The sequence below is a fragment of the Dendrobates tinctorius genome, unplaced genomic scaffold (assembly GCF_039654945.1).
Source record: "Dendrobates tinctorius isolate UK_male_01 unplaced genomic scaffold, ASM3965494v1 ptg000020l, whole genome shotgun sequence".
NCBI classification, from domain to species: Eukaryota; Metazoa; Chordata; class Amphibia; order Anura; family Dendrobatidae; genus Dendrobates; species Dendrobates tinctorius.
This window is the reverse complement of record NW_027361688.1, coordinates 4806614-4832545: the sequence shown is the minus strand read 5'-3', so window position 1 is coordinate 4832545 and position 25932 is coordinate 4806614. Positions and strand designations below refer to the sequence as shown.

The following is a 25932-nucleotide window of genomic DNA, read 5'->3' as shown; positions in this document are numbered from 1 at the left end:
CTGAGAACTCGCTCCAATTGCATCTGGTTTAGACGATTTATCTGTGGCTGCCATGCAGTTTCCCTGCACCGATACACTGTGACAATCCCTCAGCTGTGAGAGGTATTTGTTGTGTAGATTTACAGCCTTTGAGTGTGAACAAAAATGTTTCCAACCATTGCCAGCAAGCGGAGGCTGAGAATCCCAGAACCATTCATAATGGCTCGATCACACCCATCCTCTGCGCCCAGCTATCGCCCCATCTCTCTTCTCCCCTACGCCTTCAAACTACCGAAACAACACGTCCATCTTGAACTGTCCTCCCACCGCTCCTCCTGCTCCTTCTTACAATCTGGCTTCTGACCGCACCACTCCACCGAAACTGCCCTGACTAGTCACCAATGACCAAAGCCAAGCGTCACTAGTCTGTCCTCCTCCTGGACCTGTCCTCTACCTCCTACATTACTCTGTCCTCGTCTTCCTGGACCTGTCCTCTTCCCTCTACATTACTCTGCTCTGTGCTCTTCCTCCTGGACCTGTCCTCTACCTTCTACATTACTCTGTGCTCCTCCTCCTGGACCTGTCCTCTGCCTTCTATTTTACTCTGTGCTCCTCCTCCTGGACCTGTCCTCTGCCATCTACGTTACTCTGTGCTCCTCCTCCTGGACCTGTCCTTTGCTTCCTACGTTACTCTTTCCTCCTCCTCCAGGACCTCTCCTCTGCCTTCTACATTACTCTGTGCTCCTCCTCCTGGGCCTGTCCTCTGCCTTCTACGTTACTCTGTGCTCCTCCTCTTGAACCTGTCCTCTACCTTCTAGGTTACTCTGTCCTCCTCCTGGACCTGTCCTCTGCTTTCTACAGTACTCTGTCCTCCTCTTCCTAGACCTGTCCTCTACCTTCTACATTACTCTGTCCTCCTCCTCCTGGACCTGTCCTCTGCCTTCTACACTACTCTGTCCTCCTTCTCCTGGAGCTCTCCTCTGCCTTCTACATTACTCTGTGCTCCTCCTCCTGGACCTGTCCTCTGCCTTCTACATTACTCTATGCTCCTCTTCCTGGACCTGTCCTCTGCCCTCTACATTACTCTGCGCTCCTCCTCCTGGACCTGTCCTCTGATTTCTACATTACTCTGTCCTCCTCCTCCTGGACCTGTCCTCTGCCTTCTACATTACTCTGTGCTCCTCCTCCTGGACCTGTCCTCTGCCTTCTACATTACTCTGTGCTCCTCTTCCTGGACCTGTCCTCTGCCCTCTACATTACTCTGCGCTCCTCCTCCTGGACCTGTCCTCTGCGTTCTACATTACTCTGTGCTCCTCTTCCTGGACCTGTCCTCTGCCCTCTACATTACTCTGCGCTCCTCCTCCTGGACCTGTCCTCTACCTTATACATTACTCTGTCCTCCTCCTTCTGGACCTGTCCTCTGCCTTCTACATTACTCTGTCCTCCTTCTCCTGGACCTCTCCTCTGCCTTCTACATTACTCTGTCCTCCTCCTTCTGGACCTGTCCTCAACCTTCTACATTACTCTGTCTTCCTCCTCCTGGACCTGTCCTCTGCCTTCTACATTACTCTGTCCTCCTCCTCCTGGACCTCTCCTCTGCCTTCTACATTACTGTCCTCCTCCTTCTGGACCTGTCCTCTACCTTCTACATTACTCTGTCTTCCTCCTCCTGGACCTGTCCTCTGCCTTCTACATTACTCTGTCCTCCTCCTCCTGGACCTGTCCTCTGCCTTCTACATTACTCTGTCCTCCTCCTCCTGGACCAGTCCTCTGCCTTCTACCTTACTCTGTCCTCCTCCTCCTGGACCTGTCCTCTACCTTCTACATTACTCTGTCGTCCTCCTCCTGGACCTGTCCTCTGCCTTCTACATTACTCTGTCCTCCTCCTCCTGGACCTGTCCTCTGCCTTCTACATTACTCTGTCCTCCTCCTCCTGGACCTGTCCTCTGCCTTTGACACAGTGGACCATTCCCTCCTGCTACAGACTCTCTCACCTCTCGGCATCACAGACTTGGCCCTATCCCGGATCTCCTCATACCTAAGGTTCCCGTTACACCAAGCGACGCACCAGCGATCCCGACAATGATATGATCTGGTAAGGATCGCTGGTGCGTCGCTACATGGCCGCTAGTAAGCTGTCAAACAGGCAGATCTACTCAACGACGCAGCAACGATACGGCGATCTGTATAACGACCTCGGCGGTCGTTGGGTCCTTGTCACACAGCAGCTATTCTGACGATTCAGACCTTGATAGGTGTGAGTTCCGAGTTGCCAATGAGGTCGCTCGTCGTTGTTATGGCGTCAAACACTGCGATGCATGCTGGCCAGCGGGACACCAACGATCAAAAAATGGCCTGGAACATTCGAGCACGATCAGCGATATCCAGCGGGGGCCGGTCGCCGCTATGTGTTATACGTAGCGAGATCGCTGAAGAGGTCGCTGTTGCGTCACAAAATCTGTGATGTTTCAGCGATCTCGCTAACGATCTCGCTATGTGAGACGGGGCCTTAACAGACCGTACATTCAGCGTCTCCCACTCACACACCACCTCCTCAGCTCGCCCCCTTCTGTCAGTCCAGTTCTAAACCCTAACCATGTGAAAAATGAGGTTGAATGAACTCATGGAGATCAACATCCAACACTGCGGAGACACCATCACGTGTTTCTCAACGCAGTGATTCTAGAGCAAAGCCCCCATCCCTTATGGGAAATATGTAAAAATATGCAAAACACAAGCCGCGGAGACACCATCACGTTTCTCAACGCAAGCAATGACCAGCCAGGTCTTTCCCCGGGAAGGAACAACCACGGGAAGGGCAGTCTCCAATGAAGGAAACCACCTATGCCAAAACATGGTATCCATCCACAGACAGCTGTTTCAGGGTATTGCCCCTCATCAGTGTGGAGTAGGAAACTGGCTGGTAGGAGCTATGCCTAGTAAAAGACTGTGAAGATGAGGTTGAATGAACTCATGGAGATCAACATCCAACACTGCGGAGACACCATCACATGCTTCTCAACGCAAGCAATGACCTGGCTAGTCATTGCTTGCGTTGAGAAACATGTGATGGTGTCTCCGCGGCTTGTGTTTTGCATATTTTCCATAAGGGATGGGGGCTTTGCTCTAGAATCACTGCGTTGAGAAGCATGTGATGGTGTCTCCGCATTTTTCACAGTCTTCTACTAGGCATTGCTCCTACTAGCCAGTTTCCTACTCCACACTGATGAGGGGCAATACCCCGAAACAGCTGTCTGTGGATGGATACCATGTTTTGGCATAGGTGGTTTCCTTCATTGGAGACTGACCTTCCCGTGGTTGTTCCTTCCCGGGGAAAGACCTGGCTAGTCATTGCTTGCGTTGAGAAACATGTGATGGTGTCTCCGCGGCTTGTGTTTTGCATAAACTAAACCTTAACCATGACATACAAAGCCATCCACAACCTGTCTCCTCCATACATCTGTGACCTCGTCTCCCGGTACTTACCTGCACGAAACCTCCGATCCTCACAAGATGTCCTCCTGTACTCCCCTCTTATCTCCTCTTCCCACAATCACACACAAGATTTCTCCTGCGCTTCCCCCCTACTCTGGAACTCTCTACCCCAACATATCAGACTCTCGCCTACCATGGAAACCTTCAAAAGAAACCTGAAGACCGACCTCTTCCGACAAGCCTACAACCTGCAGTGACCACCGATCCACCAAACCGCTGCACGACCAGCTCTACCCTCGCCTACTGTATCCTCACCCATCCCTTGTAGATTGTGAGCCCTCGCGGGCAGGGTCCTCTCTCATTCTGGACCAGTCGTGAGTTGTATTGTTTAAGATTACTGTACTTGTATGTATTATGTATACCCTCCTCACATGTAAAGCGCCATGGAATAAATGGCGCTATAATAATAAATAATAATAATACTACAATTATGGTTTTTGTACACGGGTCAACTGTCTCTCCGGTCCTCTTACCAGACTGATCCCGAGCCTTCAGAGGCGCAGGACACACCGCAGGTGGAGCAGATTCGGTTGCTCTCACATGTGAAGGCAGCACACGTCCCTTCATGTCCTTTTCTAAAAGAAGTTCCCCAGACCAGAATTTTTTAGAGCTAAAAAACAAAAAACAAAAAAAATAAATAATATATATATATTATATTATTATTTTAATTATTATATTACGGATGTCACTTTTATTACTTTATTTTACTTTTTAACTAGTCTAAGTGATCTAATGATAATAATGATGATAATAATAATATAACAATAACATAATAATAAATGTGTTATTCCACATAGCAGATGATTGTGTGAGACGCGTCACTTACCGGCAGAGCGGCGGCGGGTCGTGTACAGGAGGCGGGAATGAGATTTTCACTTAAAAAACAAATCAAACGTCATGTCAAGTGATTGCTCGCAATATCACAATAAACAGTAAATAATATCCTCTGCCACGAAACCGGACAAGACCGTCTGATCCCGGCTCTTCCGTCATCCGGCTCAGTGCGAGATCTGGGGAAACTACGACTGACCACAGCTAGAAAGGCACAATGTGGAATCGGCTGCCATCGGCAAATCCATCACGATGCTGAAGCTGGTTCCATATACACGCGCTGCACGATGCGAGGATTCTCCGGCGCCAGCAGCGACCGCGAGTATGTGATTTTCATAGTTCCAGCCACATCCCGACTAGAAGGGACACAGTGTAGTTGGAATGTGGTCGGTAGTATGTAAATCACATATTCACTGTCACACGACCAATGCTTCTGTTGCAGGCACCGGAGGATTCTCACTAAGCGCACTGCGGCTGGATTCACAAGTCTGCATTCACATAGTCACATAGAGTGACTGCAGACTTGTAGCCTGAGGCCGGACGACCCCTTTAGAGTGACTGCAGACTTGCAGCCTGAGACTGGATGACCCCTTTAAAATGACTGCAGACTTGTAGCTTGAGGCTGGACGACAACTTTAGAGTGACTGCAGACTTGCAGCCTGAGTAGCCTGAGACTGGATGACCCCTTTAAAATGACTGCAGACTTGTAGCCTGAGGCCAGACGACCCCTTTAGAGTGACTGCAGACTTGTAGCCTGAGGCCGGACGACCCCTTTAGAGTGACTGCAGACTTGTAGCCTGAGGCCGGACGACCCCTTTAGAGTGACTGCAGACTTGTAGCCTGAGGCCGGACGACCCCTTTAGAGTAACTGCAGACTTGCAGCCTGAGACTGGATGACCCCTTTAAAATGACTGCAGACTTGAAGCCTGAGGCCAGACAAACCCCTTTAACTCTTAATACAAACTAGTAACTTATTCCCATCAGTAAAAGTTTCCAACTTCAGCATCGTGAACCCATTTTTGTATCTTTTATTCCCTAGTTTTCCTAGACCCTAGACAATGGCTGAATTCGTGGATCTCAGCAGAGTCTATACGCAGCTCTCGGGCCGCTATGTATCTGGCTAGGAGACAACTTACTGCAGCAGAAACCTCCCCCCACTGCAAACCCTATAAAGCTGATAAAATAGGACTATAACTAAGCCCCGTCTATTGACACAGCCCAGATAGGTGGTCTCTGCTGTGTCGCTATCCTGCAGTAACAAAATCACAATTCTCTACAAATTTACTTTCGGTTTAATGCAGGGGCCGACTGATCATTTTCAGGGTCCGCTACAATAAAAGGTCATGGGCCCCTTATCTATAACTTTAATTCCGTCCATCTTTTTTGATTCTCTGTTTCCAATTTTTCTCTTGGGCTTTCGGATTTATACCTCATCCATTGAAGTCAATGGGAGCTGAACAAATCTGTATGTAGTGCGCTCCCCCTAGTGGTGACCCTGAAGCCCCGTTTCAGCACTTGGTAGGCAGGCTATTCACGATTGCTCTGAGCCTATCACATTTCTCCAACACTGCTTTGACTCCACCTTGAAAAACTAGGTGGAAAGCTGCAGCTGCATCCCCCTCCTCTCCCCACCTATTTCTGCAATTACTGTAGCTGGATTTGGGAAGGGGGGACTGTGTGCCGTATACAACGTACAGTGATTTAATAGGCTACTTTGTGACTGACACCCTTTATCGTACCTACCCAATTCCTGTGCTCCATCACCAGAGCCGTCCTCGCACTCATGGCTGGCGGTATTTGGCCTGAAGGACTCGTTGTTGTCGGAGCCGACATAATAACAGCACGGCTCTAGGATGTTATCGCACGGGACTCGTTGGGAGAAGAGATTCTTAAATATTGGGAGAGGTCTTTTCCAGTTAAAACCTGGGAAAATAAAAAAGCAACCCCAATATTCAGTATCATCTGCAGGAGTAAAAGTCATATTAAAGGACATTTCCCCAGTAAGTGACAAAAATAGCTACAAAATGCAAAAGTGACAGAGTGCATGACTTCGGGTTTACTAATGTAAAAAAAAAAAAAAAAAAGCGTGTTGGACGAGGATTGGGATCGGAGTGGCGGCATTTACTCACCATTAAAGGTGCCCGTTATATTGACGACATCCTGGCTCCTGGCACCAGAGAGCGACTGGGGTGAAATATGGAAAAATGGTCAAAATACAGAAAAATACAGATCAGATACAAGGAAGGAATCAGAGGTAGATTATGTGATATGAGCACAATAACCAACCGACCTGGTGATAGGGATCAGTGATCCGTAAGGAAAAAACAGACCTCGTCATAGGGATCAGTGATCCCAAAAGAACCAACCAACCTGGTGATAGGGATCGGTGGTCCCCAAGGAACCAACGGACCTAGTCATAGGGATCAATGATCTCTAAGGAACCAACCAACCTGGTGATAGGATCCAACGTACCTCATCATAGGCATCAATGATCTCTAATGGACCAACTGACCCGATGATACGGATCCCTAAGAAACCAAACAACCTAGTGATAGGGATCAGTGATCCCTAAGGAAACAACAGACCTTGTCATAAGGGTCAGTCAACTAATCTGATGATACGGATCCCTAAGGAACCAACTGGCCTGATCACACAGATCCCTAAGAACTAACCGGCCTGATGACACTGACCCCTAAAGAACCAACCGGCCTGGTCACACAGATCCCTAAAGAACCAACCGGCCTGGTGACACAGATCCCTAAGGAACCAACCGGCCTGATGACACGGACCCCTAAGGAACCAACCGGCCTGATGACACAGATCCCTAAGGAACCAACCGGCCTGATGACACGGACCCCTAAGGAACCAACCGGCCTGATGACACGGATCCCTAAGGAACCAACCGGCCTGATGACACGGACCCCTAAGGAACCAACCGGCCTGGTGACACAGATCCCTAAGGAACCAACCGGCCTGATGACACAGATCCCTATGGAATCAACCGGCCTAATGACATGAACAACTAAGGATCCAACCGACCTGATGACATGGACCCTTAAGGAACCAACCGGCCTGATGACACGGACCCTAAGGAACCAACCGGCCTGATGACATGAACAACTAAGGAACCAACTGGCCTGATGACACGGACCCCTAAGGAAGGAACCAAGCAACCTCAAGATAGGGATCGGTAATCCCTATGAAAAACAGATTTTACATGATGGATGGAAATAAGGGACATCATACGTTAAAATCTCATATTTGGGAATGTAGGAAGCCAACAAGGACAATACCTGTAATCTGTGTTGTTACAGTATGTTACATCATTAACCCTGTGAGGCAGGAGGGCGCTTGTCTGTCCATGGACCCTTTGTGCTTCTGATCACCCCCTGCAGGTGAGCTATCAGAGACCCCCTGCAGGTGAGATCTGTACACAACCCCTGAGCTGTTGGAATATAAACCATTGTTCTTGAGATGGACATCATGTCTCCAGCCTAATGGAGGGTGAAACTGTCCTTGGCCTTTGGACAGAAAGACTTTTCCTAAATGCAAGGACTCCATCTGCAGGAAGATGAAGATCGTTGACCCTCTAATCCATTCTGCACCTAGAGCGCCACCCTCAGGAGCAGGTCGACATCAGCAGCCATATATACCTTCCATGGGGTGTATAGGGTTGTCAGCCGTTCCCGGCCCCTGGACTCACCTTGGTTGTGATGACTTCTCCTTTGGCGTTGAACACCAGGTAGATCACGGAGACCTGTCACACAGACACGGGGTCAAAAGTCTGCGAAGCCCGAGAAGGAAGCATTGATATTATGTTGCCCTCTGGTGTCCACACACCATGTTAGTAAAGCTGCTTTGTGACAGATTGTCTTATAGCGGGGTGTCAAGGCCAGCGGGGGGTCAGGGCCGTCAGGAACCCATTTCTCACAGGCCCGCACTGGCTACCAACATTATAATCAATCCTAAATGGACTTGGCACTATTTAGCAGAACATGGCGGTATAAATGGTGATGGCTATATGGCAATACTTAGATACTATATGGCAGTATTATTCGTTATCCAAGTACCATTTGGCCATAAACATCAGTTTTCTTCCAGCAAAAAAATATTATTTACTCTTGGTATGGTAGTATTTTAGTACTGTATAGAGGTATTATCTATCCCTTTTATAGCAGTAGTGTTTGGTACTGTATAGAGGTATTATTTATTCTTGGTATGGTAGTTTTTCAATACCGAATGGAGGCATTATTTATTCTTTGTATACCTGTATTATTTGGAACCTATATGGCAGTATTATTTATTCTTTGTATAGTAGTATTTGAATACTGTATAGAGGCATTCCTAATTATTTGGATATGGTATGGAGGTATTTTTTTTCATAGTATGTCAGTATTATTTGGATATTTTATGGAGGTATTATTTATTCACTGCAATGACAGTATTATTTTGGAGTGGCAAGCAATGCATCCTGCCTTGAATACTATATCTCATGACAATCAGGATTCCTGGCACTGTTCTGGCTCACGGATCACCCTTGCCAGATACGGTTATCCACCACACTGACGGACGTAGAGGGTAACAGCTACGGTAGTATATGCTTGGCAATGTCCCGATCAGTAAACCTTGCACAGTATACAGACCTTCTTCGCGCTTAGGTCTTGGTAGAGAGGCGCCCTCTGCTGCTTGGTCAGCCTGTTTTTTTTGGAAACCTTTTGAAGGTTTTGCAGCCTCCGGATGGAGCCGAGTTTTGCCTAAAAAGTTAAAGATTTGTAAATCATCTGCATAACCGGACCTCTTGTCCTCTTTAGCTCTCGGACCATGATGGGAGTTTAGTTTAGAAACAGCTGCTAGTTGGCAACTAGAAGTCATAAGAAATGGAAAGTCCTGAGAGTCAGCAATGGCGCAGTGTAACCAGTGATTAGCACACCCACAGGCTCCAAAGTAAGAATGATGGTAATTATCCATAAGTAGATATTGGAGGATCTATTATTCAATGAGCCGTCAAGAATCTCTGGTAAATGTGAAGCATTTTATATAACCATTTCTTAGTTTTCAGCTTTTTAGATATTCCTATAGAGGTATAATCAATAGAATGGTAGTCAGGTTCATTATATCTCCTTGCTAGTGATTGGATCAGTTTGTCTGATGCACTGCTCCAAATCCCCTGTATAGATGTAGTGTGACTGCAGTCACCACTAGAGGGAGCTCACTGCATACAGGTTATACATTGAAGACAATGAGAACACAGTCTGCAGTAAGCTCCTGAGCTCCCTCTAGTGGTGGCTGCAGGGAGCTAGAAATTGTATTCTTTATCTATAGGTCACAAAAAAAAGCATTTCTTACCGCCACCGATTCCTTCCCGCAGGATGAGAGCAGATAAATATAAAATATGTTCTTTAGCTCCCAGAAGAAAAGGGAAGAAGGGTCTGTAAAAAAACTGGGCGACAACCACTAGGGGGCAATGTAATAAGGGCCGTTACTGGCTGTCACCCAGAATGTTATCAGGGCTTAATGGTAGCAATCACATCACATTACAAGCTCCGTCATCACGGCATGCAAAACCGAATATTGGGCACACACGTCCTCAGAGGCTCAGCAGGAGGAATCCTTTTCCTAATAATAAACCTTAATATTCGGCTTCATGAGATGTCTGGAAGCAAAAGAGGATCAGGATAAAGGAGAATTCCAGCCGAGTAGTGCGGCTCCATCCGTACAAATCCATCGAAAAAATAAACAGAGATCATTATGGTGCAGAAAGAAAAAGAAGTCAAAATAATGTGTTTGCATAAATCTGCACACCCATATACAGTGGGGAAAAAAAGTATTTAGTCAGTCAGCAATAGTGCAAGTTCCACCACTTAAAAAGATGAGAGGCGTCTGTAATTTACATCATAGGTAGACCTCAACTATGGGAGACAAACTGAGAAAAAAAAATCCAGAAAATCACATTGTCTGTTTTTTTTTCATTTTATTTGCATATTATGGTGGAAAATAAGTATTTGGTCAGAAACAAGCAATCAAGATTTCTGGCTCTCACAGACCTGTAACTTTTTCTTTAAGAGTCTCCTCTGTCCTCCACTCATTACCTGTAGTAATTGCACCTGTTTAAACTTGTTATCAGTATAAAAAGACACCTGTGCACACCCTCAAACAGTCTGACTCCAAACTCCACTATGGTGAAGACCAAAGGGCTGTCAAAGGACACCAGAAACAAAATTGTAGCCCTGCACCAGGCTGGGAAGACTGAATCTGCAATAGCCAACCAGCTTGGAGTGAAGAAATCAACTGTGGGAGCAATAATTAGAAAATGGAAGACATACAAGACCACTGATAATCTCCCTCGATCTGGTGCTCCACGCAAAATCCCACCCCGTGGGGTCAGAATGATCACAAGAACGGTGAGCAAAAATCCCAGAACCACGCGGGGGGACCTAGTGAATGAACTGCAGAGAGCTGGGACCAATGTAACAAGGCCTACCATAAGTAACACACTACGCCACCATGGACTCAGATCCTGCAGTGCCAGACGTGTCCCACTGCTTAAGCCTGTCCATGTCCGGGCCCATCTGAAGTTTGCTAGAGAGCATTTGGATGATCCAGAGGAGTTTTGGGAGAATGTCCTATGGTCTGATGAAACCAAACTGGAACTGTTTGGTAGAAACACAACTTGTCGTGTTTGGAGGAAAAAGAATACCGAGTTGCATCCATCAAACACCATACCTACTGTAAAGCATGGTGGTGGAAACATCATGCTTTGGGGCTGTTTCTCTGCAAAGGGGCCAGGACGACTGATCCGGGTACATGAAAGAATGAATGGGGCCATGTATCGTGAGATTTTGAGTGCAAACCTCCTTCCATCAGCAAGGGCATTGAAGATGAAACGTGGCTGGGTCTTTCAACATGACAATGATCCAAAGCACACCGCCAGGGCAACGAAGGAGTGGATTCGTAAGAAGCATTTCAAGGTCCTGGAGTGGCCTAGCCAGTCTCCAGATCTCAACCCTATAGAAAACCTTTGGAGGGAGTTGAAAGTCCGTGTTGCCAAGCGAAAAGCCAAAAACATCACTGCTCTAGAGGAGATCTGCATGGAGGAATGGGCCAACATACCAACAACAGTGTGTGGCAACCTTGTGAAGACTTACAGAAAACGTTTGACCTCTGTCATTGCCAACAAAGGATATATCACAAAGTATGGAGATGAAATTTTGTTTCTGACCAAATACTTATTTTCCACCATAATATGCAAATAAAATGAAAAAAAACAGACAATGTGATTTTCTGGATTTTTTTTTCTCAGTTTGTCTCCCATAGTTGAGGTCTACCTATGATGTAAATTACAGACGCCTCTCATCTTTTTAAGTGGTGGAACTTGCACTATTGCTGACTGACTAAATACTTTTTTTCCCCACTGTACTAATACTTTGCTGTAGCTCTACATCTGTCGGATTGCGGGGGACATCTCATGTGTATAGTGCCCTCTTCATATTACCCATAAATTTACCACTTAGCTATTCCCAGGCTCTGGTCAAGCCATTCTCTCGCTGATTTGGAGGTAGCCATCGCCCGCTGAAATTCCTCTTCAGGTTTTCAGTAGAGGTCTGAAGGTTTTGTTGCAAAATTGACCGATTTTCGGAACTGTATGGAATTCTTCCCACAATGACTAAAACCCTAGTTCCAGCTATCGAAAAACAGCCCCAAAACCTAATGCCACCTCCACCATGCCTCACTTTGGGTATGGTGTTCTCTTGGTGTTGACTTTTCACCTTTTGGAATTATGGCCAAAAATTTCCACCTTGGCCACCATGCCTCACTGTGGGTATGGTGTTCTCTTGGTGATGAGCAGTGTTGACTTTTTACCATTTGGAATTATGGCCTTAACATAGTTTTGTCAGACTTGATGTAGGGTTTGGTAAAACATAGCCAGACTCCGATGTTTTCCTTTGTAAGAAAAGGTTTCTGTCTTGCCACCTCTATCTCACAGGCTGGATATATGAAGAATATGGGAGATTATTGTCACATGCAGAACACAACCAGTACTCGTCAGAAATTCCTGCAGCTCCTTTACTGTTGTCGGCCTATCAGACTAATTTTCTTCTAGTCTTTTCATTAGAGATGTCCAGTTGTAGCTAACGTCACTAGCGACAGCTTCACAGTGCTCCGTGGTAGATCTAATGCCTTGGAAATATTTTTTGCCCCCTTATCCTGACTGATCACTTTCCATGATGAGATCCCTTTGCTGTGTTGTCAGCTGTTTACAGACCATGGATTTTACTGTAAAATCCACCTAAGAAAATGTCAGGAAAGTCCTCCTAGAACAGCGAAACTTTATATGTGGCGAATCAGAATCACTGTAAATGATGGCGGCCGTGCACTGACTACCATGTATCATGAGTGTACACAACCACATGCCCTGTTATAAGAGGGTGTCCACACTTATGCAACCACATTAATTTTAGATTTGTCAGGTGACAATGAAGCTCTGCCCACAAGATGGAATAATGATGCATCTTGGGAAAACAATAAAAATAAAGTCTGCACACCCCATACTTTTTAATTCTAAAATTTTGATTTTAAGTCTCCTACATAGGATTTACTGGTATAACATTATGCAACGGCTGGAGTTCCCCTTTAATCCATCAGATAAAATGCGTGAGAGTGTCATGGTTGTGACTGGATTAAAAAAAAATAATTTATAGGGGCTGCAGAATTTTGATTGCAGCTCTGGTTGTGACCGGTGTCCAAAATAATTTAAAGGGGCTATCCACAAAGCAAGCATGCAAACAATACAGTCTGGACCCAGAAAACGCATTAAAAGCTCTGGATGTGAACACGCAGTTAGGTCCATATGGAACATCTACATTTTGGTGGTCACAGCTCGCCCTCCCTGACCCCGGGCTTTTTTTGTCCTTGTAGTGTGTCGTTGCCTCTGCCTTAATAAAAGGTAGAGAAAAAAACAAAGAGACAAAGAGACACCATAAATAGTTAACACTGACTTTTCTTTAAAGGGAAAGAACACTCTTAACACTTTAAGTCCTGGGCACGTGTAGGGCGACACTGACAACCACACGCATCATTATCGCTCCCTCTCGAGTTGTCACTTGGTTTTTCAGGATTGTACTTACAGCCTCTGGGCTCAGCCGCCGCTCCACCGTCACCTCCTTCGCTTTCTCACCTTCATCTTCTTCCTGCACAAAGCAAATGTCCGCTCATTACTGGGGTCTGAGGCGGCTGGAGAATATTTCCAAATATACAGACTCTTAGGATGCTTGTATTCATGGGTGACGACCATAGTTCCCCAAAACCAGTGCCAGCCCCAGTAGTATTAGTCACAGCGCCCCATTACCAGTCCCAGACAATGCTACCCAAATACAGTGCCAGCCCCAGCAGTATTAGTCACAGCGCCCCATTACCAGTGCCAATGTTACCCAAAACCAGTGCCAGCTCCAGCAGTATTAGTCACAGTGCCCCATTACCAGTGCCAATGTTACCCAAAACCAGTGCCAGCTCCAGCAGTATTAGTCACAGTGCCCCATTACCAGTGCCAATGTTACCCAAAACCAGTGCCAGCCCCAGTAGTATTAGTCACAGTGCCCCATTACCAGTGCCAGACAATGCTACCCAAATACAGTGCCAGCCCCAGCGGTATTAGTCACAGTGCCCCAATACCAGTGCCAGACAATGTTACCCAAAACCAGTGCCAGCCCCAGCAGTATTAGTCACAGCGCCCCATTACCAGTCCCAGACAATGCTACCCAAATACAGTGCCAGCCCCAGCAGTATTAGTCACAGCGCCCCATTACCAGTGCCAATGTTACCCAAAACCAGTGCCAGCTCCAGCAGTATTAGTCACAGTGCCCCATTACCAGTGCCAATGTTACCCAAAACCAGTGCCAGCCCCAGTAGTATTAGTCACAGTGCCCCATTACCAGTGCCAGACAATGTTACCCAAAACCAGTGCCAGTCCCAGTAGTATTAGTCACAGTGCCCCATTACGAGTGCCAGACAATGCTACCCAAATAGAGTGCCAGCCCCAGAAGTATTAGTCACAGCGCCCCAATACCAGTGCCAGACAATGTTACCCAAAACCAGTGCCAGCCCCAGCAGTATTAGTCACAGCGACTCATTACCAGTGCCAGACAATGTTACCCAAAACCAGTGCCAGCTCCAGTATTAGTCACAGTGCCCCATTACCAGTACCAGACAATGCTACCCAAAACCAGTGCCAGCCCCAGTAGTATTAGTCACAGTGCCCCATTACCAGACAATGTTACCCAAAACCAGTGCCAGCCCCAGCAGTATTAGTCACAGCGACTCATTACCAGTGCCAGACAATGTTACCCAAAACCAGTGCCAGCTCCAGTAGTATTAGTCACAGTGCCCCATTACCAGTGCCAGACAATGCTACCCAAATACAGTGCCAGCCGCAGCAGTATTAATCACAGCGCCCCATTACCAGTGCCAGACAATGATATCCAAATACAGTGCCAGCCCCAGCAGTATTAGTCACAGCGCCCCAATACCAGTGCCAGACAATGTTACCCAAAACCAGTGCCAGCTCCAGTAGTATTAATCACAGTGCCCCATTACCAGTGCCAGACAATGCTACCCAAATACAGTGCCAGCCGCAGCAGTATTAATCACAGCGCCCCATTACCAGTGCCAGACAATGTTACCCAAATACAGTGCCAGCCCCAGCAGTATTAGTCACAGCGCCCCAATACCAGTGCCAGACAATGATATCCAAATACAGTGCCAGCCCCAGCAGTATTAGTCACAGCGCCCCAATACCAGTGCCAGACAATGTTACCGAAAACCAGTGCCAGCCCCAGCGGTATTAGTCACAGCGCCCCAATACCAGTGCCAGACAATGTTACCCAAAACCAGTGCCAGCCCCAGCAGTTTTAGTCACAGCGCCCCATTACCAGTGCCCGACAATGCTACCCAAATACAGTGCCAGCCCCAGCAGTATTAGTCACAGTGCCCCATTACCAGTGCCAGACAATGTTACCCAAAACCACTGCCAGCTCCAGCAGTATTAGACACAGTGCCCCATTACCAGTGCCAATGTTACCCAAAACCAGTGCCAGCCCCAGTAGTATTAGTCACAGTGCCCCATTACCAGTGCCAGACAATGCTACCCAAAACCAGTGCCAGTCCCAGTAGTATTAGTCACAGTGCCCCATTACGAGTGCCAGACAATGCTACCCAAATACAGTGCCAGCCCCAGAAGTATTAGTCACAGCGCCCCAATGCCAGTGCCAGACAATGTTACCCAAAACCAGTGCCAGCCCCAGCAGTATTAGTCACAGCGACTCATTACCAGTGCCAGACAATGTTACCCAAAACCAGTGCCAGCCCCAGTAGTATTAGTCACAGTGCCCCATTACCAGTGCCAGACAATGTTACCCAAATACAGTGCCAGACCCAGCAGTATTAATCACAGCACCCCATTACCAGTGCCAGACAATGCTACCCAAATACAGTGCCAGCCCCAGCAGTATTAGTCACAGCGCCCCAATACCAGTGCCAGACAATGTTACCCAAATACAGTGCCAGCCCCAGCAGTATTAGTCACAGCGCCCCAATACCAGTGCCAGACAATGTTACCCAAAACCAGTGCCAGCCCCAGCGGTATTAGTCACAGCGCCCCAATACCAGTGCCAGACAATGTTACCCAAATACAGTGCCAGCCCCAGCAGTATTAGTCACAGTGCCCCAATACCAGTGCCAGACAATGTTACCCAAAACCAGTGCCAGCCCCAGCAGTATTAGTCACAGTGTCCCATTACCAGTGCCAATGTTACCCAAAACCAGTGCCAGCCCCAGCAGTATTAGTCACAGCACCCCAGTACCAGTGCCAAACAATGTTACCCAAAACCAGTGCCAGCCCCAGCAGTTTTAGCAGTTTTAGTTTTAGCCAGTTTTAGTTTTAGCCATTACCAGTCCCAGACAATGCTACCCAAATACAGTGCCAGCCCCAGCGGTATTAGTCACAGTGCCCCAATACCAGTGCCAGACAATGATATCCAAATACAGTGCCAGCCCCAGCAGTATTAGTCACAGTGCCCCAATACCAGTGCCAGACAATGTTACCCAAATACAGTGCCAGCCCCAGCAGTATTAGTCACAGTGCCCCAATACCAGTACCAGACAATGTTACCCAAATACAGTGCCAGCCCCAGCAGTATTAGTCACAGTGCCCCAATACCAGTGCCAGACAATGTTACCCAAATACAGTGCCAGCCCCAGCAGTATTAGTCACAGCGCCCCAATACCAGTGCCAGACAATGTTACCCAAATACAGTGCCAGCCCCAGCAGTATTAGTCACAGTGCCCCAATACCAGTGCCAGACAATGTTACCCAAAACCAGTGCCAGCCCCAGCGGTATTAGTCACAGCGCCCCAATACCAGTGCCAGACAATGTTACCCAAAACCAGTGCCAGCCCCAGCGGTATTAGTCACAGCGCCCCAATACCAGTGCCAGACAATGTTACCCAAAACCAGTGCCAGCCCCAGCAGTTTTAGTCACAGCGCCCCATTACCAGTGCCAGACAATGCTACCCAAATACAGTGCCAGCCCCAGCAGTATTAGTCACAGTGCCCCAATACCAGTGCCAGACAATGTTACCCAAAACCAGTGCCAGCCCCAGCAGTTTTAGTCACAGCACCCCATTACCAGTGCCAGACAATGCTACCCAAATACAGTGCCAGCCCCAGCAGTATTAGTCACAGTGCCCCAATACCAGTGCCAGACAATGTTACCCAAATACAGTGCCAGCCCCAGCAGTATTAGTCATAGCGCCCCAATACCAGTGCCAGACAATGATATCCAAATACAGTGCCAGCCCCAGCAGTATTAGTCACAGCGCCCCAATACCAGTGCCAGACAATGTTACCCAAAACCAGTGCCAGCCCCAGCAGTTTTAGTCACAGCGCCCCATACCAGTGCCAATGTTACCCAAAACCAGTGCCAGCCCCAGCAGTATTAGTCACAGCGCCCAAAATACCAGTAACAGACAATGTTACCCAAAACCAGTGCCAGCCCCAGCGGTATTAGTCACAGTGCCTCAATACCAGTGCCAGACAATGTTACCCAAAACTAGTGCCAGCCCCAGCAGTATTAGTCACAGTGCCCCATTACCAGTGCCAGACAATGTTACCCAGAACCTGTGCCAGCCCCAGCAGTTTTAGTCACAGTGCCCCATTACCAGTGCCAGACAATGTTACTCAAAACCAGTGCCAGCCCCAGCAGTATTAATCACAGCGCCCTATTACCAGTGCCAGACATGGTACTCAAAACCAGTGCCAGCCCCAGTAGTATTAGTCACAGCGCCCTATTACCAGTGCCAGACAATGTTACTCAAAACCAGTGCCAGCCCCAGTAGTATTAGTCACAGCGCCCCAGTTCCAGTGCCAGCAATGTTACCCAAAACCAGTGCCAGCCTCAGTAGTATTAGTCACAGCGCCCCAATACCAGTGCCAGACAATGTTACCCAAAACCAGTGCCAGCCCCAGCAGTATAATCACAGCGCCCCAATACCAGTGCCAGACAATGCTACCCAAAACCAGTGCCAGCCCCAGCAGTTTTAGTCACAGCGCCCCATTACCAGTGCCAGGCAATGTTACCCAAAACCATTGCCAGCCCCAGCAGTTTTAGTCACAGCGCCCCATTACCAGTGCCAGGCAATGTTACCCAAAACCAGTGCCAGCCCCAGTAGTATTAGTCACAGCGCCCCAGTTCCAGTGCCAGCAATGTTACCCAAAACCAGTGCCAGCCTCAGTAGTATTAGTCACAGCGCCCCATTTCCAGTGCCAGACAATGTTACCCAAAACCAGTGCCAGCCCCAGCAGTATAATCACAGCGCCCCAATACCAGTGCCAGACAATGCTACCCAAAACCAGTGCCAGCCCCAGCAGTTTTAGTCACAGCGCCCCATTACCATTGCCAGACAAGGTTACCCAAAACCATTGCCAGCCCCAGTAGTATTAGTCACAGCGCCCCAATACCAGTGCCAGACAATGTTACCCAAAACCAGTGCCAGCCCCAGCAGTATAATCACAGCGCCCCAATACCAGTGCCAGACAATGTTACTCAAAACCAGTGCCAGCCCCAGCAGTATTAGTCACAGCGCCCAAATACCAGTGCCAGACAAGGTTACCCAAAACCAGTGCCAGCCCCAGCGGTATTAGTCACAGTGCCCCAATACCAGTGCCAGACAAGGTTACCCAAAACCAGTGCCAGCCCCAGCGGTATTAGTCACAGTGCCCCAATACCAGTGCCAGACAATGTTACCCAAAACCAGTGCCAGCCCCAGCAGTATTAGTCACAGTGCCCCATTACCAGTTCCAGACAATGTTACCCAAAACCAGTGCCAGCCCCAGCAGTTTTAGTCACAGCGCCCTATTACCAGTGCCAGACAATGTTACTCAAAACCAGTGCCAGCCCCAGCAGTATTAATCACAGCGCCCTATTACCAGTGCCAGACATGTTACTCAAAACCAGTGCCAGCCCCAGTAGTATTAGTCACAGCGCCCCAGTTCCAGTGCCAGCAATGTTACCCAAAACCAGTGCCAGCCCCAGTAGTATTAGTCACAGCGCCCCAATACCAGTGCCAGACAATGTTACCCAAAACCAGTGCCAGCTCCAGCAGTTTTAGTCACAGCGCCCCATTACCAGTGCCAGACAATGTTACCCAAAACCATTGCCAGCCCCAGCAGTTTTAGTCACAGCGCCCCATTACCAGTGCCAGACAATGTTACTCAAAACCAGTGCCAGCCCCAGCAGTATTAATCACAGCGCCCTATTACCAGTGCCAGACAATGTTACTCAAAACCAGTGCCAGCCCCAGTAGTATTAGTCACAGCGCCCCAGTTCCAGTGCCAGCAATGTTACCCAAAACCAGTGCCAGCCTCAGTAGTATTAGTCACAGCGCCCCAATACCAGTGCCAGACAATGTTACCCAAAACCAGTGCCAGCCCCAGCAGTATAATCACAGCGCCCCAATACCAGTGCCAGACAATGCTACCCAAAACCAGTGCCAGCCCCAGCAGTTTTAGTCACAGCGCCCCATTACCAGTGCCAGACAATGTTACCCAAAACCATTGCCAGCCCCAGTAGTATTAGTCACAGCGCCCCAATACCAGTGCCAGACAATGTTACCCAAAACCAGTGCCAGCCCCAGCAGTATAATCACAGCGCCCCAATACCAGTGCCAGACAATGTTACTCAAAACCAGTGCCAGCCCCAGCAGTATTAATCACAGCGCCCTATTACCAGTGCCAGACAATGTTACTCAAAACCAGTGCCAGCCCCAGTAGTATTAGTCACAGCGCCCCAATACCAGTGCCAGACAATGTTACCCAAAACCAGTGCCAGCCCCAGCAGTTTTAGTCACAGCGCCCCATTACCAGTGCCAGACAATGCTACCCAAATCCAGTGCCAGCCCCAGCAGTTTTAGTCACAGCGCCCCATTACCAGTGCCAGACAAGGTTACCCAAAACCATTGCCAGACCCAGTAGTATTAGTCACAGCGCCCCAATACCAGTGCCAGACAATGTTACCCAAAACCAGTGCCAGCCCCAGCAGTATAATCACAGCGCCCCAATACCAGTGCCAGACAAGGTTACCCAAAACCAGTGCCAGCCCCAGTAGTATTAGTCACAGCGCCCCAATACCAGTGCCAGACAATGCTACCCAAATCCAGTGCCAGCCCCAGCAGTTTTAGTCACAGCGCCCCATTACCATTGCCAGACAAGGTTACCCAAAACCATTGCCAGCCCCAGTAGTATTAGTCACAGCGCCCCAATACCAGTGCCAGACAATGTTACCCAAAACCAGTGCCAGCCCCAGCAGTATAATCACAGCTCCCCAATACCAGTGCCAGACAATGCTACCCAAATCCAGTGCCAGCCCCAGCAGTTTTAGTCACAGCGCCCCATTACCAGTGCCAGACAAGGTTACCCAAAACCAGTGCCAGCCCCAGTAGTATTAGTCACAGCGCCCCAATACCAGTGCCAGACAATGTTACCCAAAACCAGTGCCAGCCCCAGCAGTATTAGTCACAGCGCCCCAATACCAGTGCTAGACAATGTTACCCAAAACCAATGCCAGCCCCAGCAGTATTAGTCACAGCGCCCCAATACCAGTGCCAGACAATGCTACCCAAATCCAGTGCCAGCCCCAGCAGTTTTAGTCACAGCGCCCCATTACCAGTGCCAGACAAGGTTACCCAAAACCATTGCCAGCCCCAGCAGTATTAGTCACAGCGCCCCAATACCAGTGCCAGACAATGCTACCCAAATCCAGTGCCAGCCCCAGCAGTTTTAGTCACAGCGCCCCAATACCAGTGCCAGACAATGTTACCCAAAACCAGTGCCAGCCCCAGCAGTATAATCACAGCGCCCCAATACCAGTGCCAGACAAGGTTACCCAAAACCAGTGCCAGCCCCAGCAGTATAATCACAGCGCCCCAATACCAGTGCCAGACAAGGTTACCCAAAACCAGTGCCAGCCCCAGTAGTATTAGTCACAGCGCCCCAATACCAGTGCCAGACAATGTTACCCAAAACCAGTGCCAGCCCCAGCAGTATAATCACAGCGCCCCAATACCAGTGCCAGACAATGTTACCCAAAACCAGTGCCAGCCCCAGCAGTATAATCACAGTGCCCCAATACCAGTGCCAGACAATGTTACCCAAAACCAGTGTCAGCCCCAGTAGTATTAGTCACAGTGCCCCATTACCAGTCCCAGACAATGCTACCCAAATACAGTGCCAGCCCCAGCAGTATTAGTCACAGCGCCCCAATACCAGTGCCAGACAATGTTACCCAAAACCAGTGCCAGCCCCAGCAGTATAAACACAGCGCCCCAATACCAGTGCCAGACAATGTTACCCAAAACCAGTGCCAGCCCCAGCAGTATTAATCACAGCACCCCAATACCAGTGCCAGACAATGTTACTCAAAACCAGTGCCAGCCCCAGTAGTATTAGTCACGGCGCCCCAATACCAGTGCCAGACAATGTTACCCAAAACCAGTGCCAGCCCCAGCAGTATAATCACAGCGCCCCAATACCAGTGCCAGACAATGTTACCCAAAACCAGTGCCAGCCCCAGTAGTATTAGTCACGGCGCCCCAATACCAGTGCCAGACAATGTTACCCAAAACCAGTGCCAGCCCCAGCAGTATAATCACAGCGCCCCAATACCAGTGCCAGACAATGTTACCCAAAACCAGTGCCAGCCCCAGCAGTATAATCACAGCGCCCCAATACCAGTGCCAGACAATGCTACCCAAATCCAGTGCCAGCCCCAGCAGTTTTAGTCACAGCGCCCCATTACCAGTGCCAGACAAGGTTACCCAAAACCATTGCCAGCCCCAGTAGTATTAGTCACAGCGCCCCAATACCAGTGCCAGACAATGTTACTCAAAACCAGTGCCAGCCCCAGTAGTATTAGTCACAGCGCCCCATTACCAGTGCCAGACAATGTTACCCAAAACCAGTGCCAGCCCCAGCAGTATAAACACAGCGCCCCAATACCAGTGCCAGACAATGTTACCCAAAACCAGTGCCAGCCCCAGCAGTATAATCACAGCGCCCTATTACCAGTGCCAGACAATGTTACCCAAAACCAGTGCCAGCCCCAGCAGTATAAACACAGCGCCCCAATACCAGTGCCAGACAATGTTACCCAAAACCAGTGCCAGCCCCAGCAGTATTAATCACAGCGCCCTATTACCAGTGCCAGACAATGTTACCCAAAACCAGTGCCAGCCCCAGTAGTATTAGTTACAGCGCCCCAATACCAGTGCCAGACAATGTTACCCAAAACCAGTGCCAGCCCCAGCAGTATTAGTCACAGCGCCCCATTACCAGTGCCAGACAATGCTACCCAAATACAGTGCCAGCCCCAGCAGTATTAGTCACAGCGCCCCATTACCAGTGCCAGACAATGCTACCCAAATACAGTGCCAGCCCCAGCAGTATTAGTCACAGTGTCCCATAAACAGTGACTGTCACTTAGTCTGTCTCCCGGACACTGGCAGAGAGCAGGCGCATGACAGACCCCTATATCCGGTCTCGGGGTGGTCTCCATCTCAATCCTTTGCTGTGTGATTGGACCCAGAATGTAACATAAAAAAACTCCTACAAATGTAGAAAACGGTTCTGTGTAACTCCGGAGACGTCTCCGCTGGTGAAATGACAAAGGTGAGACAATTAGCGAGATAACGAGCGAGGAGCCTGCAATCCGGCCGCCATCAGTTCCAGGTTGTGCGCTGAGAAGATGCCGAGACCTGATCAACAACGTGCGATCCTGGAAGCTCCCGTCTGACCGTATGGGGTAAGATAGATGATGGGGCCCTGACGGCTGCATATCTCCACCAGCCTGGCCGGTCGGGGGGCCGCGTTTCCTCTTACCTGGGGGTTCGGGCTCCTCGCCGGAGGTCTCCTCTGCGAGTTCCGTTCTCTCTTGGACTTGAGGAGTTTTCTCCGGGGTTTAACCTGACAAGATACAGAAAAAAGGGAAACCTCTCAGGAGCCCCGTGTAGTGCCCTCCTCTATCCGTGACGGTATAACCGGGGGCACACGTGTATCTGTGTGCTGTATACTGGCGCTCTCCCCGTATACATACCTTACCAGCGAGCTCCATCAGATGGGCAGGAGGACCGTTGGAGTCAGAGCTGTCCGATCCCCTGGTGCTGAAATCAACAAAGAACGCTCGTACATACGGTATTCTCACACTACAGCCGGACTTTACAGTCTACTGCTACAGTTACATCCAGAGCTGCAATCACAATTCTGCTTCTTTATTTTCTATCGTGCTGCAATTTGGGATCAGTACCGTTTGCAGCGCGTGCTGTCCAGTAATGTGCTGTAGAGAAACGCTTCGTCTAAACTCACCTGGAATCAAGATCCGACAAGACGTCTTCTAGAACAGATCCCGAGTCCAGGCCGAGCCGGTGACTGCAGGTCACTCGCTGCTTCACCATCTCCTCCAGATCCCTCATACAAGAGTAATACTGCAAAGAGATCATCAACCCAACGGTATAACATCTGGCACATAGGGGCAGTATTATTACAGTGACATGGAAGAGTTTGGGCACCCCTGGTCAAAATTACTGTTATTGTAAACAGTAAAGCAAGTTGAACATAAATGATCTCTAAAAAGGTCTAAAGTTACAGATTTCCTTTATATTTTAGGCAAAAAAAAAAAAAATATATATATATATATATATATACAGTATATATAGTCATTTTAAGCATTTAAGAAGTACAAAAAGGGAAAATGGGCCGATGCAAATGTTTGGGCACCCTTGGGAATTTGTGGGCCCAGATAATTTTGCTTCAGATGTTAACTAGCCTGTTAGGGTTATGGCTCGTTCACGGTCAGCGTTGGGCCAGGTGATGACAATTTCCCAGCTTTATAAACACCCAGCCTTCTCTAACCTTGGGCCAAAACAAAGGAGACATGGGTTCTTCCAAGTAGCTGCCTAGCACTCTGAAAAAGAAAATAGTGGCGGCCACAAAGCAGGAGAAGGCTATAAGAAGGTAGCAAAGCGGTTCCAAGTTGCCCTTTCCTCAGTCCGAAATGTAATTAAGAAATGCCAGTGATCAGGAGGTCAAGATAAGATCTGGAAGACCAAGCAAAATTTGATTGACAGCTGCTTGTAGGATTACTAGAGAGGCAAATCAGAATTAACATCAGACTACAAAACACCTTCAGAAAGATTTAGCAGAGTCTGGACTTGTAGTACATTGATCTACTGTTCAGAGACACCTGCACAAATACAGCCTTCATGGAAGAGTCATCAGAAGAAAGCCTCTCCTGCGTCCTCACCATACAATTCAGCGCCAGAAGTATGCAAGAGAACATCTAAACATGCTTGATGTATTTTGGAAACAAGTCCTGTGGACCAATGAGGTTAAAATAGAAATCTTTGGCCACAATGATCAAAGGTTTGTATGGAGAAAAAACACGCAGAATTTCAGGAAAAGAACATCTCGCCAACCATTAAGCATGGTGGAGATCAATCATGCTTTGGGGTCTTGTTGCAGCCAATGGCACGGGGAACATTTCACAGGTAGAGGAAAGAATGGATTCAATGAAATTCTAACAAATTCATAATGCAAACATAACACCATGTGTAAAAAAGCTGAAGGTGGAAAGAGGAAGAGGAAGAAGATGGCTTCTACAAATGGATAATGATCTTAAACACACATCAAAATCCAGCTTAGAGGACCTCAAAAGGCGCAAGCTGAAGGATTTACAATGGCCCTGATCTGAGCATCATTGAAAATCTGTGGCTAGAACTCAAAATAGCAGAAGAAGCAAGACGCCCCAGGAATCTCACAGAACTGGAGGAAAATCCCTCAAACAGAAAGTGAAAGACTCATGTCTGGCTACAAAAAGCGTTTACAAGCGCTGATACTTGCAAAAAGGGGTCTCTACTAGGTACTAACCATGCGGGGTGCCCAAACTTTTGCACCAGCCCATTTTCCATTTTTTAATTTATAAAATGTGAAAAGCTGAAATTACTTATATATTTTTTTTTTACCTAAAATGCAAAGGAAATGTGTCATCTGTAACTTTAGGCCTTTTAGAGATTGTTTAATCTTCAACTTGCTTAACTCACAATAACAGTAATTTTGACCAGGGGTGCTCAAAATTTTACATGCCACTATAGTAGTTATATTCTTGTACATAGGAGCAATATTATAGTAGTTATATTCCTGTACATAGGGGGCAGTATTATAGTAGTTATATTCTTGTATATAGGGGGCAGTATTATAGTAGTTATATTCTTGTACATAGGGGGCAGTATTATAGTAGTTATATTCTTGTACATAGGAGCAATATTATAGTAGTTATATTCCTGTACATAGGGGCAGTATTATAGTAGTTATATTCTTGTATATAGGGGGCAGTATTATAGTAGTTATATTCTTGTACATAGGGGGCAGTATTATAGTAGTTATATTCTTGTACATAGGGGCAGTATTATAGTAGTTATATTCTTGTACATAGGAGCAGTATTATAGTAGTTATATTCTTGTATAAAGGGGCAGTATTATAGTAGTTGTATTCTTGTACATAGGGGGCAGTATTATAGTAGTTATATTCTTGTACATAGGGGGCAGTATTATAGTAGTTATATTCTTGTATATAGGGGCAGTATTATAGTAGTTATATTCCTGTACATAGGGGCAGTATTATAGTAGTTATATTCTTGCACATAGGAGCAGTATTATAGCAGTTATTTTCTTGTATATAGGAGCAGTATTATAGCAGTTATATTCTTGTATATAGGGGGCAGTATTATAGTAGTTATATTCTTGTACATAGGGGGCAGTATTATAGTAGTTATATTCTTGTATATAGGGGGCAGTATTATAGTAGTTATATTCTTGAAAACAGGGGGCAGTATTATAGTAGTTATATTCTTGTACATAGGGGGCAGTATTATAGTAGTTATATTCTTGTATATAGGGGCAGTATTATAGTAGTTATATTCTTGTACATAGGAGCAGTATTATAGTAGTTATATTCTTGTACATAGGAGCAGTATTATAGTAGTTATATTCTTGTATAAAGGGGCAGTATTATAGTAGTTATATTCTTG

The 25932-nt window shown here is 47.6% G+C and overlaps 1 protein-coding gene across 2 annotated transcripts in view; it reads right to left on the bottom strand.

Moving 5' to 3' along the window:
- AGBL3 (AGBL carboxypeptidase 3) overlaps positions 1-25932 on the bottom strand; it is a 101316-nt gene that overhangs the window by 16369 nt on the left and 59015 nt on the right. For both annotated transcript variants that reach the window (XM_073567498.1, XM_073567497.1), the window contains exons 11-20: positions 23213-23331; positions 22944-23010; positions 22730-22813; positions 13431-13493; positions 8949-9059; positions 8009-8062; positions 6435-6489; positions 6049-6228; positions 4301-4349; positions 3948-4084 (exon numbers count right to left, since the gene is read on the bottom strand). In XM_073567498.1, the coding sequence (XP_073423599.1) occupies positions 3948-4084; positions 4301-4349; positions 6049-6228; positions 6435-6489; positions 8009-8062; positions 8949-9059; positions 13431-13493; positions 22730-22813; positions 22944-23010; positions 23213-23331 (919 nt within the window). The remainder of the gene's footprint in view (positions 1-3947; positions 4085-4300; positions 4350-6048; positions 6229-6434; positions 6490-8008; positions 8063-8948; positions 9060-13430; positions 13494-22729; positions 22814-22943; positions 23011-23212; positions 23332-25932) is intronic.